General features: G+C 36.5%; 2 protein-coding genes and 3 long non-coding RNA genes across 7 annotated transcripts; 1 reads left to right on the plus strand and 4 right to left on the minus strand.

Moving 5' to 3' along the window:
- Positions 1–1873: 1873 nt before the first annotated feature.
- On the minus strand, positions 1874–3295 carry LOC116173054. Of its 2 annotated transcripts, XR_004145847.1 has the most exons (5): positions 3198–3294; positions 3118–3145; positions 2232–3064; positions 1942–2180; positions 1874–1888 (listed from the first exon to the last, which is right to left on the minus strand). It is a non-coding gene; the product is annotated as an uncharacterized LOC116173054 (long non-coding RNA). The 2 variants fall into 2 exon arrangements; XR_004145846.1 differs by having other exon boundaries at positions 1942–3064; positions 3198–3295.
- A 1777-nt stretch (positions 3296–5072) lies between these two features.
- Positions 5073–27387, plus strand: LOC116173055. Of its 2 annotated transcripts, none has more exons than XR_004145848.1 (3): positions 5073–5533; positions 5583–5654; positions 26235–27387. It is a non-coding gene; the product is annotated as an uncharacterized LOC116173055 (long non-coding RNA). The 2 variants fall into 2 exon arrangements; XR_004145849.1 differs by lacking the exons at positions 5073–5533; positions 5583–5654 and adding exons at positions 24079–25520; positions 25567–25729.
- On the minus strand, positions 6062–6697 carry LOC116173053. Its single transcript, XR_004145845.1, has 4 exons — positions 6566–6697; positions 6488–6515; positions 6310–6438; positions 6062–6259 (listed from the first exon to the last, which is right to left on the minus strand). It is a non-coding gene; the product is annotated as an uncharacterized LOC116173053 (long non-coding RNA).
- LOC116173051 (formin-like protein 14) lies at positions 13045–13870 on the minus strand. Its single transcript, XM_031490338.1, has 4 exons — positions 13767–13870; positions 13688–13715; positions 13616–13635; positions 13045–13572 (listed from the first exon to the last, which is right to left on the minus strand). Exons 1-4 carry the CDS (start codon positions 13809–13811, stop codon positions 13231–13233), a joined length of 435 nt encoding a protein of 144 aa, XP_031346198.1. The 5' UTR covers positions 13812–13870; the 3' UTR covers positions 13045–13230.
- Positions 19442–20173, minus strand: LOC116173052. The gene is made up of 4 exons (XM_031490339.1): positions 20085–20173; positions 20001–20028; positions 19930–19949; positions 19442–19879 (listed from the first exon to the last, which is right to left on the minus strand). The coding sequence occupies exons 1-4, from the start codon at positions 20124–20126 to the stop codon at positions 19631–19633; spliced, it is 339 nt and encodes a 112-aa protein (XP_031346199.1). The 5' UTR covers positions 20127–20173; the 3' UTR covers positions 19442–19630.
- Positions 27388–28000: the final 613 nt, after the last annotated feature.

The following is a 28000-nucleotide window of genomic DNA, read 5'->3' on the forward strand; positions in this document are numbered from 1 at the left end:
ATTTCCAACTAGTATAGGGCCGGTAACAATTAAAGAAACTTAAGAGACTTATTTTCTGTGAAGCCAAAGAATAATTAATATGACAGCCAGATCTTTGTTTCAAGAAGTTGTTTTGGTTGCATAAAATTAGGCGTCCTTCAGAAGACTTTTTATCATTTGAAAGTAGAGATAGGAAATCCCTATGTCTACTTCTACATGAATACCACTGATATAAAGTCACTGTAATGGTAATTGATCGCCTAGCCCCCTATTAATAAAATTTCCAAGAATTATTGTAGATTTCTCTACAATAAAATTTCATATTCTTACATCTCCCCTTCTTTCTCAAGAACATCTTTCCGCCTCCATACTCCCATTTCTATGGCTGATTCCCTGGGAAGACTTAGCCTCCTCCCTTTAATTCTTATTTTCAATCTTCTCCGGTTGTTCTTTTGTCAATTGTCGACGACCAAGCGTTGTCGGTTGTGTTTGAGAGCCCTACAGATTTCCTCTGTTTTGCAGAAATCTCGTGGCCGGTTCAAAGTTTAGTGGTGCGATTCCATGTTTCCTCACTGGTAGTACGATGTCGGCCATTTCCGTTTTCATTTCCCATATCTCCAAACAAGCGGCTCTCAAACTCTCTTCGGAGTTGGTGGCTGTGGCCATTCTATCATGAGCGAAGGCGTGTTAACTGGTAACTGGTCTAGTAACTGGTGGTGTAAACCCTGGTGGGGTTTTTATATTGTTGAGTACTTTTGGTAGACGATCCTGGTGACGATATTTGTGGGCTTCCAAACAGCTCACTCATCATCTTCGTCATTTGTTCCATCGCTGCTAACGATCGCACCTTTATCCTTATAATGTAAGCTAGTGAGGTCCCTGTTCTGCATCTTTCGTTTAGAAGCCAAGGATTCATTCGTTTGTTCACCGTAGCCATTTCCTGTACACTAACTTCTTGTGTAGCACTATTTAAAATTTCTTCCTTTCGGTGCCCCTCCATCCCTATCCCTTACTTCTTCTCCACCTACCTCCTGATTTTCCTGTTTCCTAGATCTATCACCTCTATGATTATTGAAGAAATTACTTCCTTAATTTTATACGATCCCCCAAATTTTGGCGTTATCTTACTCGTAATACATTTTTCCTTGTCTGACTCTATGAGTCCTGCAATACACCGTATCCCTTGATCACCTGCTCTTGGTCTATACGGCCTACTTCTTAAATCGTAATAATCGTTTTGTTCCTTAAAAGCTTTTGCCAAGGTTTTGTCTTACCTCTTTCAATTTTCTTTGTTGATTTCTTTGTCCATCGGTTTTTAATTCCTCTTCACTTTGTTCTCCCTCCAGTTCTTTGGTACGTGTTCCGGTTGGTAACATCTCCCTTCCAAAGTTCAGAAAACTTCATAGCAAAGGCTATCTCTGATAATTGTGCGTCCCAATGTTTGGCATTCTCTTTGGCCGTTTGGGCAATCATTGTCCCAATTGCCCTCTTCGCCCTCTCTACCGGATTGGCTTCCGGTGTGTACGATGAAGTTAATTGATGTTTTTTTATTCATTGATTTATTATAGGTCTTAATTTTTGAGTGGGCGGGGTTTCAGCCAAGACTACTGTACCAACCCAGCCTACTTTTAGAAATATCCTAGTCCGAATCCGGATTGGAACCAGGGACCCTTAGTACCGCAGTCAAGCTTCAACTCAACTGCACTACTCGGGCCGACCGATTCCCTATTCTGCCAATGCTGGTGAATTGTACCCCATTATCCGACACCACCATGCGAGGACTTCCATACCTCTGTATATAATAACTTCTTTAAAAATCCTAATTATAATGGCACTGGTAGCTTTTCTCAGGGATTTTATTTCCACCCATTTTGTAAATCTATCTTGAAAACAATTCCTCTTGCTTGACCTGGGAAACGGAGCTATAATGTCTACACTTACACTCCTCCATGTTTGGCCTACCTTAGTGAAATATAATTAACCGTGGGTTTTGTGTTCGTATTTCAAACAGGTGTCACGTTTCCTTACATATTTAATTATTTCTTGAGTGCTCCTGGGCCGGTAACAGTTCGGGAATACCTTCTACATCGTTTTCGAAACTCCTAGGTGCCCAGCGGTTGGATCATCATGACAGTCCTTAAAATCCAGGGTCTCTGATGTGTTCGTACGCACAATTTCAAGGGACTAACCATCGCCTCTACCTATGATGAACATATTTAGGGAAAAGAATGGTATATGCTACCTTCTTGTACCTTGTAATAAGGGCGGGCAACCTTTCGGATGGTTTCTAATTTTCTCCATATTTTTGGCTAGTTAAATATTCATTTCGGATACTATTTACGCCATTTGTATATTTTTCTTAAAATTCTATGTAGTTTAGATTATTGGCATTTGGTAGTTTATTATTCTGCCACTAGAGGTCACGCAAAGTACCTTTAGTTTAAATTTTTTATTGATTTATTTCCCTAGAGAGCTTCGGTTGTTGACTTGTAAATCGTAATGCTCTCATATTTTTTACTTTGATTATCTTCGTCGCACCTTGTGATATTTCTGTGAAGTTTCCTTTCGTGCAGTATTGTTGATACGCTTCATTGAGAACGCACTTTGCGAAGCATTTAGTCCCGGTAGGTAAGTATTTTAAGATTGCGCAATGTTGCATTAACATTCAATATTAGTCCCTCAATTTGCGGGTTAAATTTTTATTAAAATTTGTTTTAAACGGTATGCTAGTTGTTTATTGGTACTGATATCGTCACTTGTTTTACTGACGCTACAAGATACGATTGCGTGTTCACAAAATTCCAACTTCTCATGGGCAAAATGGGGATGGGCGATTGTTAATCATACAGCATTTACAAACTTACATCCATCAAAGTTTTAATGAAATTTTTTTTGCGATAGTCCATATCTATGTATATTCAATTTATAATAAAGTCTCCAAAAAAACTAAGTCCACGGGAAAAACCTAGGTAATATTCATCTAGAAAATTTTTTAAGTCCAAGATAACGGACCTGAATTGCCGTACGTTAACTGCTTTACCAATTGGATGAGCATGTCCAACACCATCCTGTGTTTTTTGGTTGTCTGTGAACATCAATTCATTGGATTAACCTAATATTAGACGGTGTTCAATCTACCTGGTACAGCTGGTACTGCGAAATTTCCCTAAGATAGTAAACTTAGTATGCAAGTAATTGAAAGAAAATTGGATACAAACCGTAAGTGAAGATGTCAGGAGTAGAGCCCACACGATTTGATACATGATTATGCTTTTTCTGATAGCGAATGAAATGATATCTACATTTTTGTATTTATACCTATTGTATTTGGTTTGTGAAGCTGTAAATCAAATCATGCGTTTGGAATTACGTGTAATTTTATACTTCATTTCAAATGGCGCGGGACAGATTTTTTAATTACTATTGCAATACCTGGTTCGATCGTTTACTACACCAATTTACATTGTAGTTGTTGTAGCGTCACGTAACAATCTGTACTCACCATTCGCCATAAACACTGTGACGTCACGTTAACATCGCGCGCGCTCGCCATCCGTCGTAAAAACGAAAACTCCCACTCATTAGCGCGCATGTGCGACGGATTTATAAGTCGATTCCCAAACGGAAGTTGTCATTCGTTATTCTTACCTTGTTGTCTAGCAGGTGAAGCAAGGCCCAGTAATGCCTCCAGTGTTTATTAACCTGGAGAATTTACCGCTTCAGCCTTTTGATATCCTGCAGTTGAACAGCGTTTTTTAACCTACGCCCCAACCTGGGTAATGTTTACTCTTCAGCGTTCCTCGGCCTGAAGACCAAGCCCGCTACCGAGCATCGACATAACAAACGCACTGTACCTGCGTGCTTAAATCCGTCAAGGTGCACCACGTCTTCCGCTGACGTGTCAGTTCAACAATGGTGCCAACAAACGACCCCAGAAAGTACGCCATCCGCCAGAAATTCCTCCGAGTAAACGACGCTGCAAAATTATTAATTTGTATATGTTGTAAATAAATCATCAATTAAGAGAACCAAAATTAAGAACACCAGCGCAGCCACCATTTTTGGAATGTAACGTCATCTTCATGCTTGCATATGCAATTAAGGATAACCCGTGGTTGATCAAAATTTTGTTTTTGCGTCGAAAGTCATTCGAATTATTGATTCTTATTGTGTATTAATTAGTTTTTTTATACACGATTGTCTCCGCAGACGTTAGAGATTCCTTACGCAATATTTTATGTACGGTGTAATTCACTACCCTTTTTACTGGTTTGTTGTGTTATTGTCTGTTACAGATTTACAGAATGCGCTCTCTTGAGCTCAAAAGCTTGCGACCCGAAGTTCAAAGGTAATCTTTATGTTTCGTCGACTCCTTGATTAATATTTGATTACATACTGATTTTGGAGACAATCGAATCTCCTCCTTTGTTTTCTGCCGAAGCCTATTTTGATATTAAAATTTTCTCTGACTACGTGTTGATCCCCTTTTACTAGAAATCAATTTAAAATCAAACATTGACGTAATAGGTCTATATATTAGAGTGATCTGTTTGCAATATTTTTAGTTCATTGACTAAATTATCCTTGATTGTGACATCAATTATTATTTATGTTAAGTATTTTATTCTTTTGGCTTTTCAAGACCCAAACAAGGATTTCTTAGTCTGTCTTATGTAAAAATTTCACAGATTTGGCAATCCATCGGAGATATTGGACATGATAACCGTATAGCGCCATAATGTAAAACACAAATAACCCTTATTCACCCGGAATCACTTAAACTTTCAAAGTCATAAGCCTCATAACATGCTCGTAATCCTATTAAAGGAGATGTGCGAGAATTTTAAATTCGGATTAACAGAACAATTGCGCACTATTAAGTAAGTACCGTATCGACAGTATCCGCGACATGCCGATTGCGGCCGAGTGCGGTACAATCATCACTTGATGCGACACCGCTGTCTCCTTTTTCTTGAACTAAACTGCTAACTTTATACTCATAGACAAAACATAAGCGTTTCCAATGTTAAAAATAAATCCATCCATAGAAAATCATATGAAATTCAAATACGATAATCAAAGATTTGAAAACGTCTTTGGATTGCAAAATTTGAATTTTATATCACTTTGCGAGTTGAAATTTTTAAATTATCACAAAAAAAACTTGGCCATCGATCGGGTGTAACGAGTTATGTTCTCCCTTACGAAGCATAATTATTGTTTACGGTTCATTACTTGTTGAAAGTTCCTCGTAACAATTGTAACGATCTGATAAATGGCTCTATCTATTATTGGAACCTGATAACGCAATTTTTCGGCGCAATTTTGACGGCGCATTTTTGATTGACGGGTTCATCCTTTTCCTTCATAAGCCGTATCGAAATACACATCGCTTAATCAGTGAGGCAGAACGCATGGAATTGTAATTGCTATCTTCCGTATATATTAATTTCTGGCGATTGGATTCATCATTTGGGGATTCCGATGTAATTAGTGGACGAAATTCACCTATGCTCCTAGGGAGGATTAACAATTGCTTTCTTTCTTTCTTATCGTAAGTATCGTTATGTGCATTTCGTTTACTTAAAGTGTACCTTCTTTAGGTTTCCTGTAATTTGTTGTAACTACTGCAATAATTATTGCTTGATCTACAACTAGCCCGGCTTATTTAAGAGGTAAGTAAATTTTTATGTCATCAACGAAGGGCGGAAGATCTCAAGTTCTTATTTAACTCTTGACATGGGAGGGAGGGGGGAGTGCCAGTTGTAAATTCAGTGTCGATAGGATTTTCTTTTAGTGCAATAAAAAGGAAGAAGAGCCAGAGGAAGAAAAATAGTGACACCTTACCGGGGAGCAAATATTGCAGTGCGAGGCGCCTTTTTGGGGAGGGGGGTGTTTACTAATGCCAATTATCAAAGAAAAAATGAGCTATAGATCAGTATGTCTATCAAATACACATTAACAGCACCCAGATCTATGTGTATGCGGATGAGTTTGGTATACAAATCAGCATCATCAAATTTTTTGTCAATAGCACCACCAAGGTTATATATCCGTAGCAATGAAAAATCAAGAGATGTGACCGTGTAAATTTTGATTTTTATTTCCTTTAATTTATATCCAACAGAGTGTAACAAATCAAAAATTTTAATATACACATTCTGAAAAGGAAGATTCCTCTTAAAACGTGCCAAGCCAAGCTGTTTCAATTTAAAAATTTTCATGTGTTTCCATGGTGTATTGGTTTGCGTCAGTGGATTAGATAGTGAGGCCTAAAAATCTAAACGCAACCGTCAGCGATGGCTCATTTCGACGATCAATCAAATTCACCTGAATAATAGGGATGACCAAAGTGATGGTTGTAGTGTCCAAAGCCGCGCGCATAGTGACCATGGCCATAGTAGTCGTGAGGATAGTGCAAATGTCCTAGATCTCCATCAAACGCCGAAAATGCCGAATCTGAAAGTAGATGAATTGCAGCGAATTCAAATTGCAAATTGCTACCCACCGAAATGAGTCGGATATCCGAAGACTCCCTGAAACAATCTCACTTAGTAAAATATTCTAATGAATGTTTGTTACAAACCAGAAGCATAGACGTTAGCAACAGTCCGAAGAATACTTGGTACATGATTGACTTGTTACCACTCTTGTTGGTAGCGAAAATGCAAGTGCTCAGAGCAATCCAGATACTCCCTATTTAAAGCAAAATCCGATGACGAAGCTACGAAACAATTATGCATAACAAAAGCACAATTTAACGCTTAAATTCCGGATAAGAAGAAAACGTGTGGGATATATTAATATTTCGATACTTCGGTTCGGGCGGCCGCTCAAGGTGGCAAAAAACTTATTTTACTTGTAATTTTCTAAACCAATAGCAGCAATATCGTACGATCCAGGTTTGATGCATTTCCATAGGAAATGGGGGTGCATTATAGGAAACCCCGGATAAATGATATAGCAATAGTTAACGTTATAGACCAAAACCTAGGTCGTTTCACAGTTCATATTAAAACGGGAAGCATCAAGGAAGGAAGTCATGTATGCAAATATTAAGCTCATCTCTATCTATCTGCCATGTGTGTCAGGTTGCAGAAATCCGAAGTCTTGTGTTGTTAGCTTTAATTAATGACTCAGCCGCAAAGTATGTGTGGGTAAATAATAAAGAAAGTTATTAAATTTGCTGTTTTATGGATAAATCAGATTTCAGGAGACCTTCTAAATTAAATCTCCCACCAACATTATATTTTAACATTTCCACATACACGAATTAATTTAATTTGAATTAAACGTTTATAGAAAACCTACACAGTGATACGAATAGTTCCTTTTAAGCTAATTAAATGACCAGAGATGCCGTATCGATCATATCTCAGAATATCGCATTGATGGTAGGTACATACAGAAGATAGTTGAATTGTTCAGATAAAAGTTGGGTCTGAAAGCCTTATTCCTGTTCCTGAGGTTTTTACACACAAATTGTTTTACTTTGCACTTATTTGAAATAATTGTCAGCATGGTGTTATTGTTCATCATTTTGTAAGAATTTTCACCATCGGACCTTTTTTCGGAACAGTTTTTTGAGAGTAGTTTCCAAGTCTGCCTTCCTAATGTAAGTAATTTTGTCTTCCTGTTGATTTCCTTTTTAATTAGGGATGTGTTTAAAGACCGATATACATTTGCATAGTTGTTTCTTTGCTTTATCTCTACTTCCAGATTCCATATACACCCCATTTTGCAGCTATACATTTACTTACTAGTAATTTTCTACTAGCATTACATTATTGTAACCGTTTTTAGTGCACGTTCACTTTCAAAGGTGCACTTTTGCCAGAACTCATAGTAATGTCAGTTTCCATTAGATCATTTTCTCAGCGAAAGGTCGGAACTGCCAAAAAGCAATCGGTTTTCTGCTTTAAAAAGAAGGCTATAAAATACTGAGTGACTCCTTTTATTCTAAAAAGAGTATCTACAAATGATAAAGAAGAACAGTTTAGAATTATAAAAACAGCTGACATACGATCTCAACTGTACGTACTATACTTTAGAGTATCTTCTAACTGATAACTTTTTATCTAATATTCTTGAAGTTATTCCTGAATCCTGACACATTGAAACTATTTTTTGAAAGAGTAATTTGAAAAAACAACGCGACGTGAGCAAATATAAGGATATATGTACCTTTTGGTCGCACAGCAAAGTCACATTCTTTCCTGTCACCTGTTTTGTTGGGAGTTAGTTCGTATCCTCATAAACGTCCTTTCACTCTTCTCTAGGTTTTGCATCTTACAGGTGAAACTTTACTTCTACAAATGTCCAGCATCCTGCATCAACAGAAACCAATGTTGGAAGATGAAGCATTCTGTCAATTCATATTCGACAACGGAGATTTTAATGTTAATACACTAGATAGCAAGGGGCCGATTCATGCAATGGGTCGAATTACGTGTGCGAAGTCTAATAACGCCTTGCTTCCAGTTGAAATACAGCAATGTGCCTCCGCAGGTTAAAAAATCTGATAAAGGAGGCTTACATTACAAACAATCAAGGAAAATAATCCCTTTGACAATGGATTTGTTTTCGATATACGGTAAATGGAGTAAAAATGAAAGTATACCTGGTTGGAATGGATTCTTAGAGCAGGTAACCAGTTCTGAACCATACGGTCAAAGATTATGTGCTTTCCACTCATCACTGCACTACAGACCCCCTATAATACTGCGTGTACTTCTGTTCTACTTGCATCAAATCAGTCTAGAAAGAGTACCCACGTGTTTTGTAGCATTCGACCAACTATTATGCTAGAAAGCAAGGGACGTAGAAAATTACACTGAAATGAATAATGTTATTGTTAGATTGGGAGGTTTTCATGCGTTAATGGCGCGTATGGGGACAATAGGCCAGATAATGGGTGGATGCGGTTTACAAGTCCATTTTTCTACGAGAATAGCGTAGAAAAAATAACGTCTGGACACGTCGGAGCAATTTTCAAAAAGAGGGGATAACTTACAGGTATTAGCAAAATAGTCGGTAGCGACCTTCAAACGGTTAAATTCAGTCCAACAAGACGCAGTCGATATTCTTGCATCCTTTCGTAGTAGCATAACAGAACAGCAAGAAACGCTAAAGTTACTGTAGTCAATCCGCTTACCCTATTTCAGAGATTGAGTATGTGCAAAGAAACTGGAGGAGGACATTTTTTAACTTATGAATTAGCCAGCCGAGCAGAAAGGGATTCCGATGTTTTAATCATTACTACTGCTATCTCCAAAGCGCGCGAATTTAAAAGCGTAGTGGTAATAGGTGAAGATATTAACCTGCGCGCCTCGGGTGTTTAAAATTCTTTGAAAAAATACCCACTTTTGCACTAATATACTATTATGCGACTGGTGGTTGCTGGTGATCTGGGAACATAGCTCACTTCTCTGGATGACATCTAATTTACATAAGTTAAGCGTTGCCTTTTTTTGTTTGGCTTGTATTTGGCCTATACGTGCGCATTTGTGTTCGGAATATCAATTTCTTTGTGGAAACTTGTTTTAAGATAAAGTAATCAATTTAATCGCTCATTTTTGATAGGAGTTTTGTTAAACTGGTGTATTTCAATTTGTGTATTTCTCAATTTGTAATCAATTTGGATATTTACGCTATTCCATTGGCCATTGAGGAGATAAATTTGATTTTTTCCAATTTCATACGGGGAGAGTTGAGTTAGAAATTGAGTGGCGCTCCACCCTTGATAAGTGCACCTCAATAACAAACAAAAAACAAACAATAATACCCATTAGTTTAATTAGTTGAATTTGTTTAGTGGGCGAGGCTAACTTCGCTGACATAAACATGATTTTATCTAAGTCTTGCGGTTGGCGAGTTATTTTTAGAAAAACCCAAAACAGTCAAAAATTGCTTGATTTTTGACCACACAAATTCCGCCGGACGTCAGTCGCATTGGCAAACTGTTTTCCCTCTTTACTATTTAAATCAGTCGAAAAAATGAAAACTTATTTCCGATCCTTGGTAATCATAAAGTACAAATTTACTGAAGGCTTTATTAATTTCTTTTCGTTTTACAATCCCCCCCCCCCCCCTCCTTTCAAACTGTCATATATTTTTTTTCCGCTAAATTTTTCCCAAGTCTATATTTATTTCCTTGTGTGCCTTTGTTTAATTGTTGAATTGATGATATATGGTTTTGACCTTCATAATACGCCTTGTTTCTATGCAAGTAATGTTTTTCCAAGAAAACTTCGTATGCCTTTTTTTCAATACTTGAGAGCGTTCCGTTGTATTTGATGCATTCCCTGTATACACGGCGAGTTTCTTAAAGTGTTACAAGGCGATATCTCAAAAACGAAACGAAATATTTTTAAAAAATTTTTGGTGATGTGGGGGACCAATTTTGACATATTTTTGAACTTAAAGAGTATCATTTCATTTTAAATGTCTATCCCTTAATCATTGAGAGAAGAAAAAAATTTAAAAAACATGTTAAAATTTGTCTCCCTGCATCCTTAGTAAGTAAGTGGGGGTCATGCGTTGGTGTAAACCTTAGATCATATACTCGTGTATTCCATAAACATAGCCTTCTATGTATTTGTAATAAAGAGCATCTGCGCCAACATACCTACCAAAGACAGAGATATATTACGTAAGTAGAACATCACACATGCGCAATAACATTCGAATTTAAACAGTTGATAACCATAGGCGGCATAAAAAGGGTTTGCAGCATTGGTTTCGTATTGTCTTGTTATTCCTGCATCGATTTGTCTGAAAGCCCAAAGTCATTCTTGAAGTTGATAATTTACGAATTTCTATGTCTCTGTTTATAATTCGTGATCTCAACGAAAAACGCAGAGTATTAGGGTTTTCAACAATAGATTCGTATTACCGAGTTATTCCTGCAAATTACAAACAAAACGTTTAAGTGTATAAAATAAAGAAAAAGAAAGCTATTTTTGACGAAATAAGAAAAAAACTAATTAACGGTTAAACTTAAAAACTCGTCCACTGTGTATACTGAATGGTTTAATAACAGTTTTCGTACTACTATTGCAAATTTGGTGTCACGCCAGACCTGTTTTTCGCGATTACAATTATGTAACATTCTATAACATTAGTTTCATTGTTTAATGACTTTTTGCACTATTAAGGGATAACTAGTATAATTCACATGCACTCAAAAACAACACTGTATATAGGACGATTCACGTAGCGCGTTCGTTGGAAGTTTTTGTGGTTGAAATGGAAACTTGAAATTTGGTTCTCAACCATAATCGACTATTGCTAATGGAAGTAAAATAATTTCAAGATTCAAGATATTTTCTATTTTTTTTAAATGCGTGAATTCCATTAATTTAAGATTTGCGTATTTATCTGTCATAGTTTTTGACATATTATGTGAATTCGTCTCTAAAATTCAAATCTACGTTCATTTTTGGCAATATAAACTGAAGTTTTTAATTTCAGCGGACATTCAAAAAATGCCTTTGACTTTAAGGATTCGATAATAAAAAGAGGCACTCACTTTTTGAATTGACCCTTACATCTTCTAACGTTTAGAGAAAAATTGACGTATGTCAAAAACTATAACAGACACGTACGTTGAATTCAGAATAAATAAGAACATTTAGAAAAAAATAATGGTACGTTTCTATTTAAAAAAAACTTCCAGTATTTACGAAAGCACCAACATCTTGATATTATTTTAATTTCAAGTCGCAATGGTCGATTATGGCTGTGAACCAAATTTCCAGTTTCTATTTCAACCGCAAATTAAAAAACTTTCAAACGAATGAGCTACATGAATGTCCTTGTATATTTCGGTAGTAAACAACACCGGTGAGCAATCAGGAAATACAGAGCTACGAAAACAATAAAAATATACCGGGTGTCTCAATTAAAATTATAAAAGTCATTAACGAATGAAACTAATGTTATACAATACTATAATCAAGAAATACAGGGCTATCCAAAACTATAAATATACAGGATGTCCCATATTGAATTCAATCAGTTGCCACATTTTTTGTTGGTGCAGAGAAACTTTGATTTTTTGTGTGCCCACGATTAATGGAAATAGGTGGGGGTCAAGATATACTGGGCGTTTATCATTTAAGACGAAAGATTCAATATTTAATCTTGATATGAAAATTCTTGATATAACCTCTCTATATCTAAAAATAATGACCGTGTGCCTTAGTGACAGTGACAATTTCCACAGCAACAGTGTAAGCGGACGTTATCCACAGTATACGAATGTTTCTATTTTCTAAAAGTCATTTTCGAAATAAATGTTTATAGTTTAAATCTAGGGGAATACATTGATGTGTTGGGAATGCTGTTTTGTACTTTATTTTATAGCATATGTTAAAATGACATTTTAATAGGTTTTAATGAGTAGGCTTAGCCGTTCTTTAATAATAAGAATAGATAACGTGATCACTTTAACAGTAAGGGTAGATAAAGTGAAACAGATCAGTGTGCAGTCTAAAGACACTTGTTATTCTTATTTCAAACGCACGATATAAAATGACGTCCAGAACATTTGCCAATTCTGTTTCTATAGCAACGATTGCGACGGCAGAACCTAAGCTTGCGATTTTTGACGTCTCTAAATTAAATTCAGAATTGTCAGAAGCTTTACAATGATTTATGACTTTTGCTATAAAATAAAGTTTTGTATTATAAACGACAATAAAAGGAAACTAACCATCTCGGGAAAGTTAATATAATTATTATCTTTCACTCCATGGTTAAAATATCCCTTTATCGTCTTGTATAATAAAATAACTATTATTACTTTCAGTGTTGTAGACGAAGTACGAAAATATGACAAAGATCTTGAACCTCTTATTGCATTGGAAATCGTTGTGATGCTTGTTAGTCAAAAAGGTGAAGGTTTCTCGATGCCGCGTTATAAAACAAAAGTGTGTTATCTATTGGCGAACGTGATCTTATGTCTACCTAGTTATCCACATAGGTACGTACTCGTACATACTTAAATATAAGGGTTTCGACTCGGTATTTATTAAAAAGTATTTCAAACACAATTTATAGGAATATCATATAATAAAGCTTTATTATTAGATCAATAAAATCATATTAATAATATATTAATAATCATTTCATAGTTGTAGGTACCCAATTACTTTTCCTAGGAAAAATTTATATAAGTCAATCTCAGACACAACTCGAGCCTTTGCAAACATATTTGTTGTTGTGTCTTTGACGGGGTGGATTAACAATTCAATATTGATCCGGTGGGCACGTGCACACCTTTTTTGGCGGTGGCTTGGGTGTAACGTGTGGCGCAGGGGTAACGTGCGGCGCAGGTGGAACGTGTGGCGCTGCCGTCGGCGCCGGCTCATGTGGAGTGAGATTTATAGGTTGATCATTGGATGGAACCCTGGATGGAACTGTATTGTCCGTATTCGGGACGGGACATTCCTTTTCCTGCGGCGGCTGCGGCGGCGGCGATTGATATCCTTGGCGAAACTGGTCTCCGGAACGGCCGAAATCATTGGGTCTTTGTGGGTAATAGTCGAGCATCTGTTGGGGCACTAGGATGTCCAACAAGTTGGGGATAACCTGTAAAGTAAATTGAGAGCTTGCTTGCCACACTTGTTCTTACTTGTCCATATCCGTAGATCTCTACAAAAAATAACTGATATAACTAATTATCTGCAAGAAGCTTACTACTTACGACTTGATGTTGTCTGGGGGATGACTCCCTGAAATAAATCTACCTAGTGAAAGAAATTTAATGAATGTTTGATACAAACCAGGAGTGCAAACGCTACTAGTAAGCTGACGAAGACTTGGTACATCTTTGAATTATTGTTGTGCAACTAGTGTGGTTACTTCCACAGTGACCAAGGTTTATATACGCAGTTTGGTAGACGAGGGTGTATAGCATGACAAATGGGTAATTTAACGCCCGCCGAAGAATAAATTATGTTTATACTAACATTTCAATGCCAGCAGCGATTCCTAACAAAAACACTACATAATTTGTTTTAGTAATTATATCTAACAAAAACAGTGAATTGATTGTTTTCCGTTCTTTGAATGAGTTTCGTTTTAATTCCAAGTCTACTGCAAGTCGGTTATTAACAATATCTAAAGAAATTGTTGGAAGACTGTGAGCGAACCCATCTTCAGAGAAGCTAGCTGCGATGTTTTTGGAAAACGTCAGAAACTTTGGTGTCACGCACTGCGTACAACGATCAAGCTTGACAAACCAATAGTTTACAACGATCGAGGTTAAATAGTACCGACAATCCTATGCGATCTTGTTTTGGTTCACAAAGCAAAATTAATGGGCTGTAATAAAGACGGTTGTGAAACGCTAATAACGAGGCGGTATAAATTGAACAGTTCAAGAAAGCACGAAATCAACGAAATCTTCATTGGATTTTATCTCTTCGGTATAGGTAATTCTAATTTTATTTCTTGCTTTACGATATTAATAACTAGGTAGTTCGTCAAAAGTATAAATCCATCTTCAAAGGGGGAAACCGTAAAAAGGAGTCACAAGTTTTAGAAGCGATTCGAAATGGCGAATGCTTTTTGTTGTTGAATTACGTATAACTTTGTGAGGAGCAGATCAATTTGGCGGAAATTTTGTACCAATTGTCCTTTTGGGTATAAAAAATTGTATAGAATTCCATTGAAGAACGCTTGCTTGAAATTTTCCAAGTTAAATTTTATTCGAAATTACCGATTTTTTAAGATTGTTCACATGATTTTCCTAACATTCTCGGCAGTAATGTTGTTAAAGATTATCAGAAGCTCCTCTTTAAGGTATGTGTTCCTTCAATGATTCTTTCCAAAATTTTTTCGTACGACGCTATTTTGGATACTAAGAGAATTTCTGGACTATTTCCTCGCTATAGCGATTTTCGTGGAATTTTCCTATCACAGCATTTTGCTCTCCTTGTATTTAGTGATATGAGAGTATTCTATTTTATACGGAGTAGACGAAAATTTGCCTATGAACTTCGGGTCGCAACCTTGTGAGCTCAGACGGGCGCGTTCTGAAAATCTGTAACAGACAACAACACAACAAACAAGTAAAACGGGTAATGAATCGCGCTGCACATAAAATATTGCGAAATACAAATTCTGGCGTCTGACACTAAGTAGGTAAATCGGATATTAATACACAACAAAACGAATCAATGGTTTGAATGACTTTACACTAGTAAAAGTAAAATTTTAATCGACCACGCGTTTCTTGTACATTTACGAAATACGCACACAGTTGGTTCGCTTCATTTGAATATGTATCTCAGTGTTGTTTTTCCTTTCCAAATTTGGAAATCCGTAATTTTTGTTTAAATTTTATCGATCTAATAATTTATTAAATTCAGGTAAGGTGTTAGAAGTAAGGTTACGGTCTGGTTGTTTGCGATAATAAGTTTTGTTGTTAGGCGAAATCTAATTAACGCACGTGTTTTGGTGGTGATAACTCTGACGCAGTGGTTTCGGGGAATTGCGTGTTTTATGTTGGAGAAGTGGGGACGTTATCTCGCTGATTGGCGATTTATTTGAAAATTCTTAAAGAAGAAGTGTATCTTATGATGGAAGTGGTATTTCCTTAAAATAATGGAGACGACGAGAAAAATGGGTGGCTAGTTTTCGCTACGGTTGAAGAGCACGTACATCTTTTTTCGCTAAATTACGGGTAGTCAGTCTTATTTGTTTTGTTAAAGACGCAGTTCCTCATTATTTCTAATAAATCTGTGCAGATACAAGTTAACCAAAGTTGTGTGGGAAGTTTAACGCGTGTTTCTCGATTACGAAGCAGTTGTAGTTTGTGTTTGGGTTCAGTGAGCTTGTATTGCAAACATTGTACGGACAGATTATTTTTGTTATTAAAAAACTATCAGTGATTTTAATATCTCTTATTTTAATTGTCGAGGTAACGTCCAAACAAGCTTTTCTTTCTTTCAAGGATTTTGTTTTAATTATTTTTCATTGCGTGTCGGAATAAATTTTTGTTACTGTCAATCAATTAGTTGCGTGTTTATTCGAATCCAAAGTGTGACCCAGATAGAGTTTTCATGTTTTTTATTTTGCCTTTATTTTTGAGTGGGCTGGGTTTCAGCCAAAGCTGCTCTACCAACCCAAGCCACTATACATTTACAAATATCCATACCCGAACCCTGATTCGAACCAGGGACCCTTAGCACCACAGTTCAGCTTTAATTGAACTGCGCCACACGGGCCGGCCATCAGATTGTTTTCTATTTATGCCCAATATTTATTTCAGGTATTCCATCGTGACACTTCCTCGTGAAGTTAAAGCGTGATTGTTTTCATTTTCACTTTAATTGGATATACCTACCCTTAATTTCAAGGAAATCCTACCAATAAACAATACACAGACAAAAATTGAAGGGGAACAAGTTATAACCTAAATTCAAACGAAACTTGATCTTTTTCAATGGGTTTAGGCTCAACCGGTGCCATCGCTTACGGCGGCCCCTTTGTCCGTACGAGACATAAATATAGACCATCCATCGATTTCGAGTTTTGTACTACATTTGATAAGAACCTTTACAATGAGGATTTCCAAGACTAAATATCCTGGGTGTGTTACTCTTACAACCTCCAGGTATGAGTTTTGCACTTCTGTACCTTATACTTACTAGTTCGTCAAATTTTTTGACATAAGGCATTTTATTGCAAAACTTAAAAAAAAATGATTTTACAATGGCTGGATCAGTATTATTGTAAAGAGAAAAAGAGAGGACTTCTATCTACAAATTGTAAGAGATTCACATATACTGCTGTGTGCAATGGTATGCGGCCAAATAGCAAATCAAAATTGGAACGCCTGAAATAATTCATGGGTACGAAGAGAAAAATCTGACATGCAGACTCTATTTTGGTCGTACAATGGTTTGGAATAAACACACCATGACAAAATTTTCATCCGAAACACATTAAATGAAAATTAACACAAATTCCCCGAAAAAATGCAAAGCTTATAAAACTTGTTTTTATATAGCACCTACCTCGTACGCCGACGGTCGATAATTAAAGATAAGTAAATCGTAAATTTACTTACATTTTTTTTTCTTTTATAATCCTAAAATCTGGTTGTGAAGAGGTTTGCGATAAACTCAACACAAACGTCTGACAGGTTCAGAACTTTTCTTTTACGCAAAGTTGATGATAAATGAACTGGAATATTGAATACAATGATAAAAAAATTCAGGGTAGCTGCTCGAACAGTATCACTTTTAATTCTTAACAGACAAGATAACCTCAACAAACTGTTTTTTATCTTCAACTTAACTAACTTTTTTCCGTAAAATGGACAACGCGCTTTCACTTCTTACAACTTTTAAAAAACTACAGTTAACTTTCTTCTGCACAGAAATAGTTATAAAAATGACTAAATGCAGCTTCAATCAATCAAAACGGGCGGATACGTCGAATAAATAGCGTAAAGAGACGTACACCTTTCAACCGTTGCGAAAAAATGCCAGTTTTTTTTGGCTGCAGTATTTAACGAAACACCACCTTCACCATCAATAAACTCCTTCTTCCAGTATTTACAAATAATACACCAATTACAATTACACTAAAAAACTCCGAATGCAAAAAATCTCGCTTGAGATCCCCTCTTCTTTCTGATGAGCTTACTGTTTATTTCCATAGCGTGGACAAAAATTGAAGAGGGTAGGAATAGGATCGTGATCTTCATTTGGGACGGAGTTGAGTGGAATTAGGGTAAGGACGAGAGAGAATACGGTGAACCGGGGTGTCGGACAATGATCTTCATCGAAAACGGCCATACGCTTCCGATAACACTCAAATCCTCCGTGCGAGGAGAAGATGCGAACTGCCGCGCGTCCGTGGACATGCCTTTGGTGTAATCATTTATGGATAATAAAGGTTAAGGCAAAGGTAGTACGTCCTTTAACGGACACGTTCCAAGACCAAAGCTTTATGTGACGCATGGCGGCCGAAAGGGAAAGGAAGTCGTTGATAGAAATGCTGTCGTTAAACAGGGTATAGGTGCCGGTCCTGCGTAGGATACTGCTCCAGTAAATTTCCTCCAGGAGATGAGGAGGAGGAGAATTCATAGCATATGACGCATAGCGAAATCGTTGGGTACCGTTCTGTAAGTCCTAAATAGGTCTTAAGGAATAGGAACTGATTCAATGCCATCTTCCTGACCACGCGAGAATGCCTGAGTCTGTTAATAGTAATTACTTTGCCAGTTGTGCAACTGACAGGAAAGTAGCAGAGGCTTACACACGAATTGTATAGTTCGACGATGGATATAGGATACCTTGCCTAGTGTCCTTTGCTATGCTAGATTCCAAGTTGAATTGTTGGGAACGCATTTCAGCGTGGATTGGTTAGTCTTCTGTCGGATCATCGTCAAGAAAGAGGATATGCAAAATCGTCTCCATCGTTTGCTGTCTAGAAACAGTGTATTTGTCACCGTCGCGGACATTGCACCAAAAGTCGAAGGAAACTTGATTCGAGAGGATATGCGGCATACTACTCCCCAAGAGTTAGCCGACATGCTAGACTCATTGAACTACAACGTAACTGGAAGGGAAACCGGTATAGGCGAAGCCGTGCGACAGACCTGATAGAAGCAGAAAATTCGACTGTATGAATTTAAGTGAAATAGAAAAATTTGTCAATGAATTTAATGTTACTAGTGTGAGAGAGATAAAGATACTACCACTCGTGGGGCTTCACTAATAATATGCTTATTTCCCTTCCAGTTACGAGTATACAGTATGTTCCAGATCTCGTGGGATTGCATGGGTAACTTTCCTATTATTAAAGATAGAGAATTGGTTTAATGGACAATGTTTTGCAGTTTTAGATGCTTATTTAAAATTTTATTGTGGAAATTCAAAATATCGAATAGGTCAAGTCAAGTCAAGTCAGTTTTTACGTAAATTTAAAAAAAACTAAAATTGGTCATTTCCATGAATGTCTTATATCATCCAAAGTATAAGAGATATAAAAGAATGTTTTATATAAAACTTACTGTCTTTGATACGTTTAGTTTAGAATTGATGTCAAAAAAATTCAAGATGGCTGCTTTTTAGAAACATTTACTTCCTAAAGTTAAATAGGCGCCATATTGAATTTTTAGATTACTTGATAGATTATTTAATTTTCTTTTCAATAAGATACCAGTTATATCAACGGTTTTATATTTTAATCAAGTAGTCTGTGCTGAATTAAAAAAAAAACAAAATCTATTCGAGGCAACAAAACAATTGTTATAGTAGGCTCTTTTTCAGTATTCAGTATAATCAGATAACAAATTTCTATAGTAATACTTCTAGAATTGATAAGGGTACTTCTTTGTTTATTTCAATTTGCAAATAGAGGGAATATTACAGTATTTACTTGGAGCATATTACCGCAACGATTCAGGGCAAGGTGGGATCTTCACAAGCAGTATTCCAACTCAAATTAAATATTTTATTAAATTAATATAACAACATACAAAATACTTTTTTTGGAATTGAGGATAAACCGCTACATTTCTCTAAAGAACGTAATTTTTTTACTGTATAGGCAAACGTTTAGAGCCTATGGCAGCGACTCAATGGTTTTTTGAAATTTTGTGTGATGTAATTTTGCCAATGTCGCCAGCTTAGTTGTTGCATGTGCAAGTACTATCTTTAACAGTTGGCTTCTTATCGTACTCCTCCGCATTTGGTATTCCTATGACGTTCGCGCTAGGACTATTGGGTGGCTTGGGAATTGGTACGGGACGCTGTACGGTCTGTATTTGCGGTCGATAGTAATTCATCGGTGAGGGTTGAGGGTAACCAAAGTATGGTCTATAATAGTTATTGTACAGATCTGGATTATACAGAAGGTCCATCATGTTCGGGTAACCCTGCAACTAAAAACTTAAAACCTGACGCTTGCGAATAGTTGTTTTCTTACTTGTCCATATCCGTAGAATTCTACAACAAAAATGTATTAAAACGCTAGTCCTCCAATCATGTCGTACTTACGGGTCAGCACTGGCTGTGCGAGTACACCCTGAAATACGCGTACTTAGTAAATGCCTTTGGTGCAACAAAAGAAGAGCTACAAACCAATAAGGAGAATACCAGCAGACTGCTATACACTTGGCACATGTTGGTGACGTAAATTCAAGTGTACCAGCCGGCCTGAAGTGACCTACATTTATATGAGCGACCAAAGACGAGGGTGTAAGCAATTATGCGTAACAAATGGTTAATTTGATGCATGAGTTGCACGTATGAAAAAAATTGTGTGGGACCCTTTAATAACAATTTAATGTCAGCACAATTCCTAGTCATTTTTATAAAAATACCCTTGATCAAAACAATATAAATTAATTATTTTCTAATTTAAAGCGCAATTATTTGTCATTTGCGCACTTATTTGTGCATTTATAGTGTATCATTCACAAGGGAAACATTTCTTGTAGCATTGGGAATAGTGATATGAAATTACACTATTTTTTTAGTGAGTAATATTACGTGTAAAATTACCAATTGTTTTTTATGGTATATTATGTAATTTATGAAACTGACCATTTAAAAAAAATAATTTTACAGTAAAATTTCCAGTAATTTACGTTTTTTACGTAATTTAAACATATTTTTGTAAAATTACCTGTCCTTTTTGTTTTTTTTGTTTTTTTTTAATATACTGTAAACCATATTTGGATTATGTGGGTGTTTGAAAACAAAAACAGTTGTTAAATTTTATATATGTTGGTGTATTAAATAAAATACCCAAGCAGTAGGTATTTCGGCGTGACGCGTATGTTTATATTTTTTATTTTATAGCACATATGTTACATTGACATTTTAATAGGTTTGAAGGAGTAGGCTAAGCTGTTCTTTAACCGTGAGGATAGATAAAGTAATCACTTTAACCGTTAGGGTAGATAAAGTGAAATAAATAATGAATAATTCTAATGACATCTGTCATTCTTATTTCAAATGCACGATATAAAATGACGTTCAGAACATACGATAATTCTGTTTTTATTGAAACGATCGCGACGGCAGATCCTAAGCTTGCTATTTTTGACGTCTAAATTAAATTCAGAATTGTCAGAAGCTTTAGAATGATGATATGATGATATGGCTTCTGCTATAAGGTAAAATTTTGTATTATACACGTCGATAAAGGGAAACTAACCACCTCGTGAAAATCTTTCACTCAATATTTTTGAAATATTACAGCCTGGAAAGCTGATAGAAATGATGAAAATGTCGCTAGTTTGATTATACAGACCGTTCCTAAATATGATGTACACACAGAAGGGGTTAAACTTATTATAGCGAACATTCCAGAAATTTCGATAGACATCGAGGCGCCATGAAAGATGGCCCCTGAAGCTTTATAGAGCAGCTGACGGTGCAGACGATTATCGACGGTGTTCGCGATGTGGGAAAGCAACAAGCTTTTAAACTTGCGCGACATGAGAATTTGGGTCATGCTCTGGAGTTTGATGCTACAAAGAATACGTCTTGTGGTAATGCTAGCGTGATCGGTGAAAAAGATCTAGCAGAAATAGTGAATAGAGCAATGCGGCGAGGGCTGCGATGTGGGTGCAGTGGTGACAAGCAGGACAGAAGAAAAAATTGTTCTGACATTACAGTGACCAATAGCCAGGGAGAACAAGGACGAGTCAAAGGGAAGGAGCGAGCAAGTTGTGTCCCGGAGAGACTGTCATCTAAGTCGCAACATTGAAACATGAAGATACGCGACGCACGGTACTTGTAGATGATGGTTGGGCACCGCAAGAACTTCCGACGGCTCAACGAGATGGCCGTGATCTACGTTCAGTGATAAACTGGAAAATGGAAGAGAAAAGGTCAATCTGTAAAGAGGTATCTCGATACGGTCCAATTTTAAAGGCGTATTGGTCTCAGTGGAACCCGTTACGAGGCTTCCAGAAAACACTGGTTAGGGTGCGGGAACGATTCTACTGGGTAAATTGCAAACAAGATGTGAAAGGATGTTGCAGAAAATGGCCGATTTGTACCACATTTAATCATGTGGGTACTTCATTTCAAAGAATAACCAGTAATATCGGAGGCCCAAGAAGCGCCAACTATGATAGACTTTGTAGCATATTTGGAGTACCCCTGGAACCACACTCGAACCAGGGACGAAACTTTGAGTCGGCGCTATTCCAAAGCCGATGTCAACTATTAGTCTGAGAGAGTGAGAGCTGGTAGACATTGTTGGGTAGGTATTTGAGGCACGACGAAAACTTGTCCAATACTTCTCCAATAATATCTAAACACAGAATTGCAGACCTGGCTGAGGAATAGCGGGGCTAAATCAACCCGTACATTTTTTAAGATACGAATTTTTTTTTAGTTTTTAGTGGGGCCTTACACTTTGACAGGCGCCTTCAAGGTTTGAAAGAATGTATACTGGCCGTCATACACCCAGTGTATTTTGATGAAAGTTTTAGGACAACAGTTTTAAGAAGGGGTCAGTGTAGTGAACATTCCCGAAAGTCATGAAAGATTAGTCATCGGCGATAAAGAACGAAGGCGGATGTGATGCAATCGTTCCATTGCTTTCCAGTTTGCTATATAAGCAAACAATAATTGCGTTTCCGTTGAGTTTTAATTTCAACGCCAAAGTAATAAATAGTTGTCGTTATTATAAATTGTGTATGTGTGAGATAAATAATATTTTAGCTGTTATAAATTAATCTATTTCAAGACCGTTACAAATTTAATGTTTTTTATTTATTTATTTATTTTTAAGTGGGCGGGGTATCAGTCATGGCCGTTCTACCAACCTAACACATTTACAAACATCCATGTCCGAACCCAGGAACAGTGGAAAAACTGCCAAAAAAATTTAATTTAATTTAATTTTTTTCTCAGCAACCATAAGAGTTTCAAATATTAAGGGCGCGTTTTCGAATAGGTTTCCCATTGAAACTTGAAACTTTGACATATGCCTGGTGTCGCCGCCTCTCCCAGGATTTAGCGATTTTGCAAACAAACTTTCAAAATTCCTATCACTCCCAAATAAGTGTGCGAACAAAATTCTGATTTCGACGAAATTTGGTATCTGGGGGTTTTTGAACATCAAAATCACGAATCTGAAAATTCGAAAAAAAATTCCACTAAAATTCTTAGTCGGACAACGAAAACGGAGAGAATTCCACCAAATTTATTGTGTACATTCTTGACGAGTTAAAGATGAAAATTGTCGAACAGTTTTTTAAAATCACTTTTCAAACAAAAGACAAAAAACATTTGAGAATTCACACTTCGGGTCAGAATCCTCATTAAATGGTATTAAAAAATTTGAAGAAAGATTCCAAGAAGATTGTGCGTGTTTGCGGGTGGTGGGATCTTCGAAAATGATTGAAATGGGAGTTCCATAACAATAAATAATAATTTCCAAGCATTTTAGTATCTACTTGTCGTTAATTTTTTGTTATTTGCAACATTTTCAACTAACCACATGCGAACTAAGATTTATTTTATTTATTTATTTTTTTAGTCTTCATTTTTAAGTGGGCGGGGTTTCAGCCAAGGCTGCTCTACCAACCCAACCCTCTATACATTTACAAATATCCATGTCCGAAACCGGATTCGAACCAGGGACCCTTAGTGCCGCAGTCGAGTTTCCACACCACAGGCCGACGAGCTGACTCACTAGTAGGCGTGGAAGTCGTGTGAGCGATTCGAAATGACTTTTGTAATGACGCCACCACGAACTTTGCCGAAGGCGTATTTAATTAATTTTGGGATTATTTTAAAACGAAAAGAAACAAGAGGGGTCCCACAAGTGTGCGAAAAAGAGTTTTAAAATGGGACGGTAGGGATTTAATTTTCAATGATTAAGTTATTGAAGAGAGAAAGAGTTTTAAAAGCAACTCTCGTTTGTCGCTTGTAATGTTGGCTGCCTATAGATATCTATTTATTTATTTATTAGTTATTTATTTATTTATTTATTTATTTATTAATTTATTAATTTATTAATTTATTAATTTATTAATTTATTAATTTATTTATTTATTTACTTATTTATGTATTCATTTATTTATTTATTTGTTTATTTATCAATTAATCAAAGTTACTAGTATAATCCAGTATAAATAGCAGAGAGACCTATAAGGCGACCGCAACGTCCGCCACCAAACAAAAAATTTTTTTAAAGAAACGGCGCACAGAAGCTGACGATAGGCGCACAAATTCTTACAAAACAACCACAAAAAAATATTACATAATATGTTCTAAGGCACTAACAGAAGATTTTTACTGTCTCGGAAACGAAAGGAGCATAAAACTTAGAGATTGGCGCAGAAATCAGCACAAAATAGGCACAAAATTATGACGTAGGTTTCAAATCGCTCCGATTGTGAGGGGTGCTGCGATAAGTTGACACCCACTTCACACATTTTGAATTTCTCGGAAACGAAAGGCGCACAAAATTTTAGTATGAGCGCTCAAATCAGCACAAAACTATAGTCTTAGTTTTATGTCGGGACACGGATTAATTTCTTCGAAATGATAAACGCACAAAATATCCATAAATCAGCACAAAGCAACCACAGTATTTTGGAATGCCGATTAAGGGGTACTAACTTAAACCACCTGAAAAAATAAACAGTTCAAAGTCACAAATTTATTAAATTATGTACTACAAACACTGCGCAAAATTATTTGATCTGTGTGATAATAATCTTAATCTCCCCGAAAGGTCGTCAAGTTGTTTATTTAAGACCTTTTTGTACTTAGAGAGACCTGGTATCATTCCGAATCTCTTAGTTTTTCTCACTGCTATAAATCATGGCTGGCTTCACTATAGATTTAAAAACCCTTTCTTTAACCTCTTTCCTAATCCTTCTGTCATATACAGTCTCCCGTTATCTTTTTCCACTTCATCCACTCTGCACCGCTTCATACGAATAGTAACAGGGTGTAGGTTTATCGGTGACAGCCAGACGGGATTGAGAACGCGTGGGTTGTGCGATAGTTGGTGGAAAATTCGTGAAGCTTACGCGTAACGAAGTACCTATTTTCCGCTAGTTTTAAGTTTACTAGCTTTAATGAACACTCGGTATCAGGGGGCGCTTCGTTATGAAAAGTGTCGCACCGAAAGTATTGTTGGTTTTGGGATTTGAAGATGGAAGGTAAAGGTAATTGATTGAATTTCTAAAGTTGTGTTTCAGCCGCCGTTACCGTAAACAAACGCTGTAATTAATTCGCCGTTTGCAACCGTTCCCGTCAGCTTGTTCAATTATTTTCGTTGCGCCCGAAAGCTCCTGTCATTATTAGAAGGCGAAGACAAATTAATATTTTAGATTTCAACCCTGTTAAGTTATTTAAAATAAAACGAACATTAAAGCTGCAAGGTCATTCAGGTTTGACAAAGACCTTTTGCCTACTTGCGAAATTCCAATGGGGATTAATTAGAAGTATGAATTTAGAAATTTCATCTCGCACATTTCAGGGAGTATAATTGACTGTAGCTAATTTGATTAGTTGCAGTAAACAGCTTCCGGTTAAATCGTGAGTGGTCTCCAAAGAAGCGCATTGAATTAATGTACATTTTAAGATCAAGCACAGATTCTTAGGACGTCAGGAGACCGCAAAATTAATTAAAAAAGTTCTTATCCGAATACACTGGGCTGGTTCGGGAATCCGGCGTTCCATCCATGGCATGACCGAATTTCATGAAAAATAAAGCACTTGTTTGAAGGGGATCTTTTACCTTTGGTGTAAGTTCCACATTAATTTTTGATATCTTACGCAAATTTATTTTGCATTCATATCGTTTTATTTTTACCGTATTGTCAACTGTTGCTTGCACAGTAATTTCTACCGCTCCGTTTTATTGAAAGGTAAGCTTTTTCCTACTTTCTGTTCCATTAATTATAAGGGGGATATTGTTTCTCTTCCCTGCATTTCATTTGCCGTAGACACCGCTAACTAATTTGTGTTTTGTTGCTTTCCTTCCCGGTGAGTTTTCCGTATGGGCCGTGTGCCGTAATTTTGTTTTAAGTCTTCCGAGGTGACCGCCGGCATTTGTTAAACTCATCCGATTCCTGGAGCTTTGATTGAGTTTACTCTGATTGAGTTTACCTGAGGTTTTTAAGACCATCCCGCAAACCTCTACTACCGCCATTTTTTTTTGTAATTAAATTGTAAACTTTATTCCGCTAATTATAATGTTTAGTTTTAAATACTACAGAAGTTCGACGCATACTTTTGTTCCGTTTTCAGGTTCGCACGGCAATAATGACTGATAGCGAGAATTTCAATCGCGGAGTAAGCGAAGCGGGCAAAATGTTAAAAGTTAAGGGCGCAGCTACAGCTTACGGCGCGATTCATTTGCAGATATGTCGTGGTTTTCCTATTTCCCGCAAAGAAAGAAACTGCGTATACCAAAGAACGCTAACCATGCTCTAGGGGAATTTTCCACTACGAAGGAATTTCTGGAGAACGACGCAACTTAAAAACCGTAAGATTACCGTGATAGAAATTTCAATGAGTAAATTAAGGTTTCCATTTTGTATGCATTTTAATAAGACTTGACTTTTCACTGTTAGATTATTTATTGCTGTCAAATTATAGTGTTAGTTAAGGAATTTGTAACAATAATAATCAGTTGTGTCTGATGTTGTAATTTGCGTTTTGTGAAATGATGGAATTACTAATTTGTAAAGTCTATTAAAAAGATGGCTATAATAGAATAATGTAGCTGCATGAGCTGGTCTTCTGCAGCCTATATTCAATCACTTTACTTCTTTCAGTTTAGAAAAGACGTGTTCGTGTTTTTTATACCGAATATTAATCGCATGAATTTTGCATTTTTGTATTCAGGCAATATCCAGACTATCAAGGCCAGAACCATAGACCATATCTCAATAATTAAGTGTGCTAAGACAAACGATTCACATAAAATCACTTTTCAATTCTGGCGTAATAAATCTCTATTGTTGTAAATTAGTATTGCAAATCAATATCAATCACCAGTTGCTTGAAATCGTATATCACGGTCCATTTGCAATCCAAAGTTTTTAACGTAGCGCTTCGGTTGTAGTAGCGTGTCATTCATTTTAATGGTATTAATGTGAAGGTATCTAAGTTTTTGTGGCCCATCAGCACAAATGATGATTTTTGGGCAACCCACGTGTTTCTACCATCTCTATCAGAAACTTGGACAACCTCTGAAGTAGCAAAATGATGAAGTAGCTGAATTTAACGTGATTAACCCCATTTTTAAAAACCGAAGTGTCTATAGAAAACAGGAGCGGGCCCAAAACAATTCCCTGGGGCGCTCCCGATTTTATTGTAATTGCCGGAAACATTTACCCAAAACCACATACCTTCAAGAAAACTTTGTATTAGGCCGGCAGCATGAGTACTAACCCCTGGTTCTATGCAGCATTAAAGCTTTTTCACATAAAAATTAATTTTTAGATGTGTTGGATTCAGTGTTTATGAGGAAGATATGAGCACTGCGCGGCTAATATATATGGCTTGTTAAATGTATGATCTGTTTGCAGAAACAGTCCTCGATTTATACAGGGTGCGCTCACAAAGGACCCCCCTGTATTTGAATGCGTTTTTTAAATCTACGTGTAATTGTACGATTTTTTTTTATTCTATGGTTAATATTCGAAAAACTAGCAGTTATAAAGATAATTCGATTTTTAAGAAAAATTGGGCATTTGCAAGCGTCAGTATATTGTCAAAATTATTATTATAATTTTGATTTCAAGTTCTAAATCTTTTATCCTGGGTAAAGTAAAAGTCAACTATTATGAAACATTAAAAAAAATAGCTTATGGTTTTTTTGTAGGTCCAAAGTTACAAAACCTCATATTAAAAAAATCTCACTTTGTTTAAATAGAACACCCTGTATATTTTTCTGTCATCTTTTAGCTCCTCCAAAAACCTTCGCGAGTTACTATCTGAAGCACTGTCGAGGTGTAAATACCACCGTACGTCCTCTATGTTTAAACAAATGTTTTCTTCTTCTCTCT

The sequence above is a fragment of the Photinus pyralis genome, unplaced genomic scaffold, assembly GCF_008802855.1.
Source record: "Photinus pyralis isolate 1611_PpyrPB1 unplaced genomic scaffold, Ppyr1.3 Ppyr1.4_LG6, whole genome shotgun sequence".
NCBI classification, from domain to species: Eukaryota; Metazoa; Arthropoda; class Insecta; order Coleoptera; family Lampyridae; genus Photinus; species Photinus pyralis.

Coding starts and splice junctions, on each gene's coding strand:
- LOC116173051 (XM_031490338.1), bottom strand. CDS start 13,811: ATGTACCAAGTCTTCGTCAGCTTACTAGTAGCGTTTGCACTCCTG. Junction 13,636..13,687: donor CCCCCAGACAACATCAAGTC/GTAAGTAGTAAG, acceptor TATTTTTTGTAG/AGATCTACGGATATGGACAA. Junction 13,573..13,615: donor AGATCTACGGATATGGACAA/GTAAGAACAAGT, acceptor TTTACTTTACAG/GTTATCCCCAACTTGTTGGA.
- LOC116173052 (XM_031490339.1), bottom strand. CDS start 20,126: ATGTGCCAAGTGTATAGCAGTCTGCTGGTATTCTCCTTATTG. Junction 19,950..20,000: donor CGCACAGCCAGTGCTGACCC/GTAAGTACGACA, acceptor TTTTTGTTGTAG/AATTCTACGGATATGGACAA. Junction 19,880..19,929: donor AATTCTACGGATATGGACAA/GTAAGAAAACAA, acceptor TTTTAGTTGCAG/GGTTACCCGAACATGATGGA.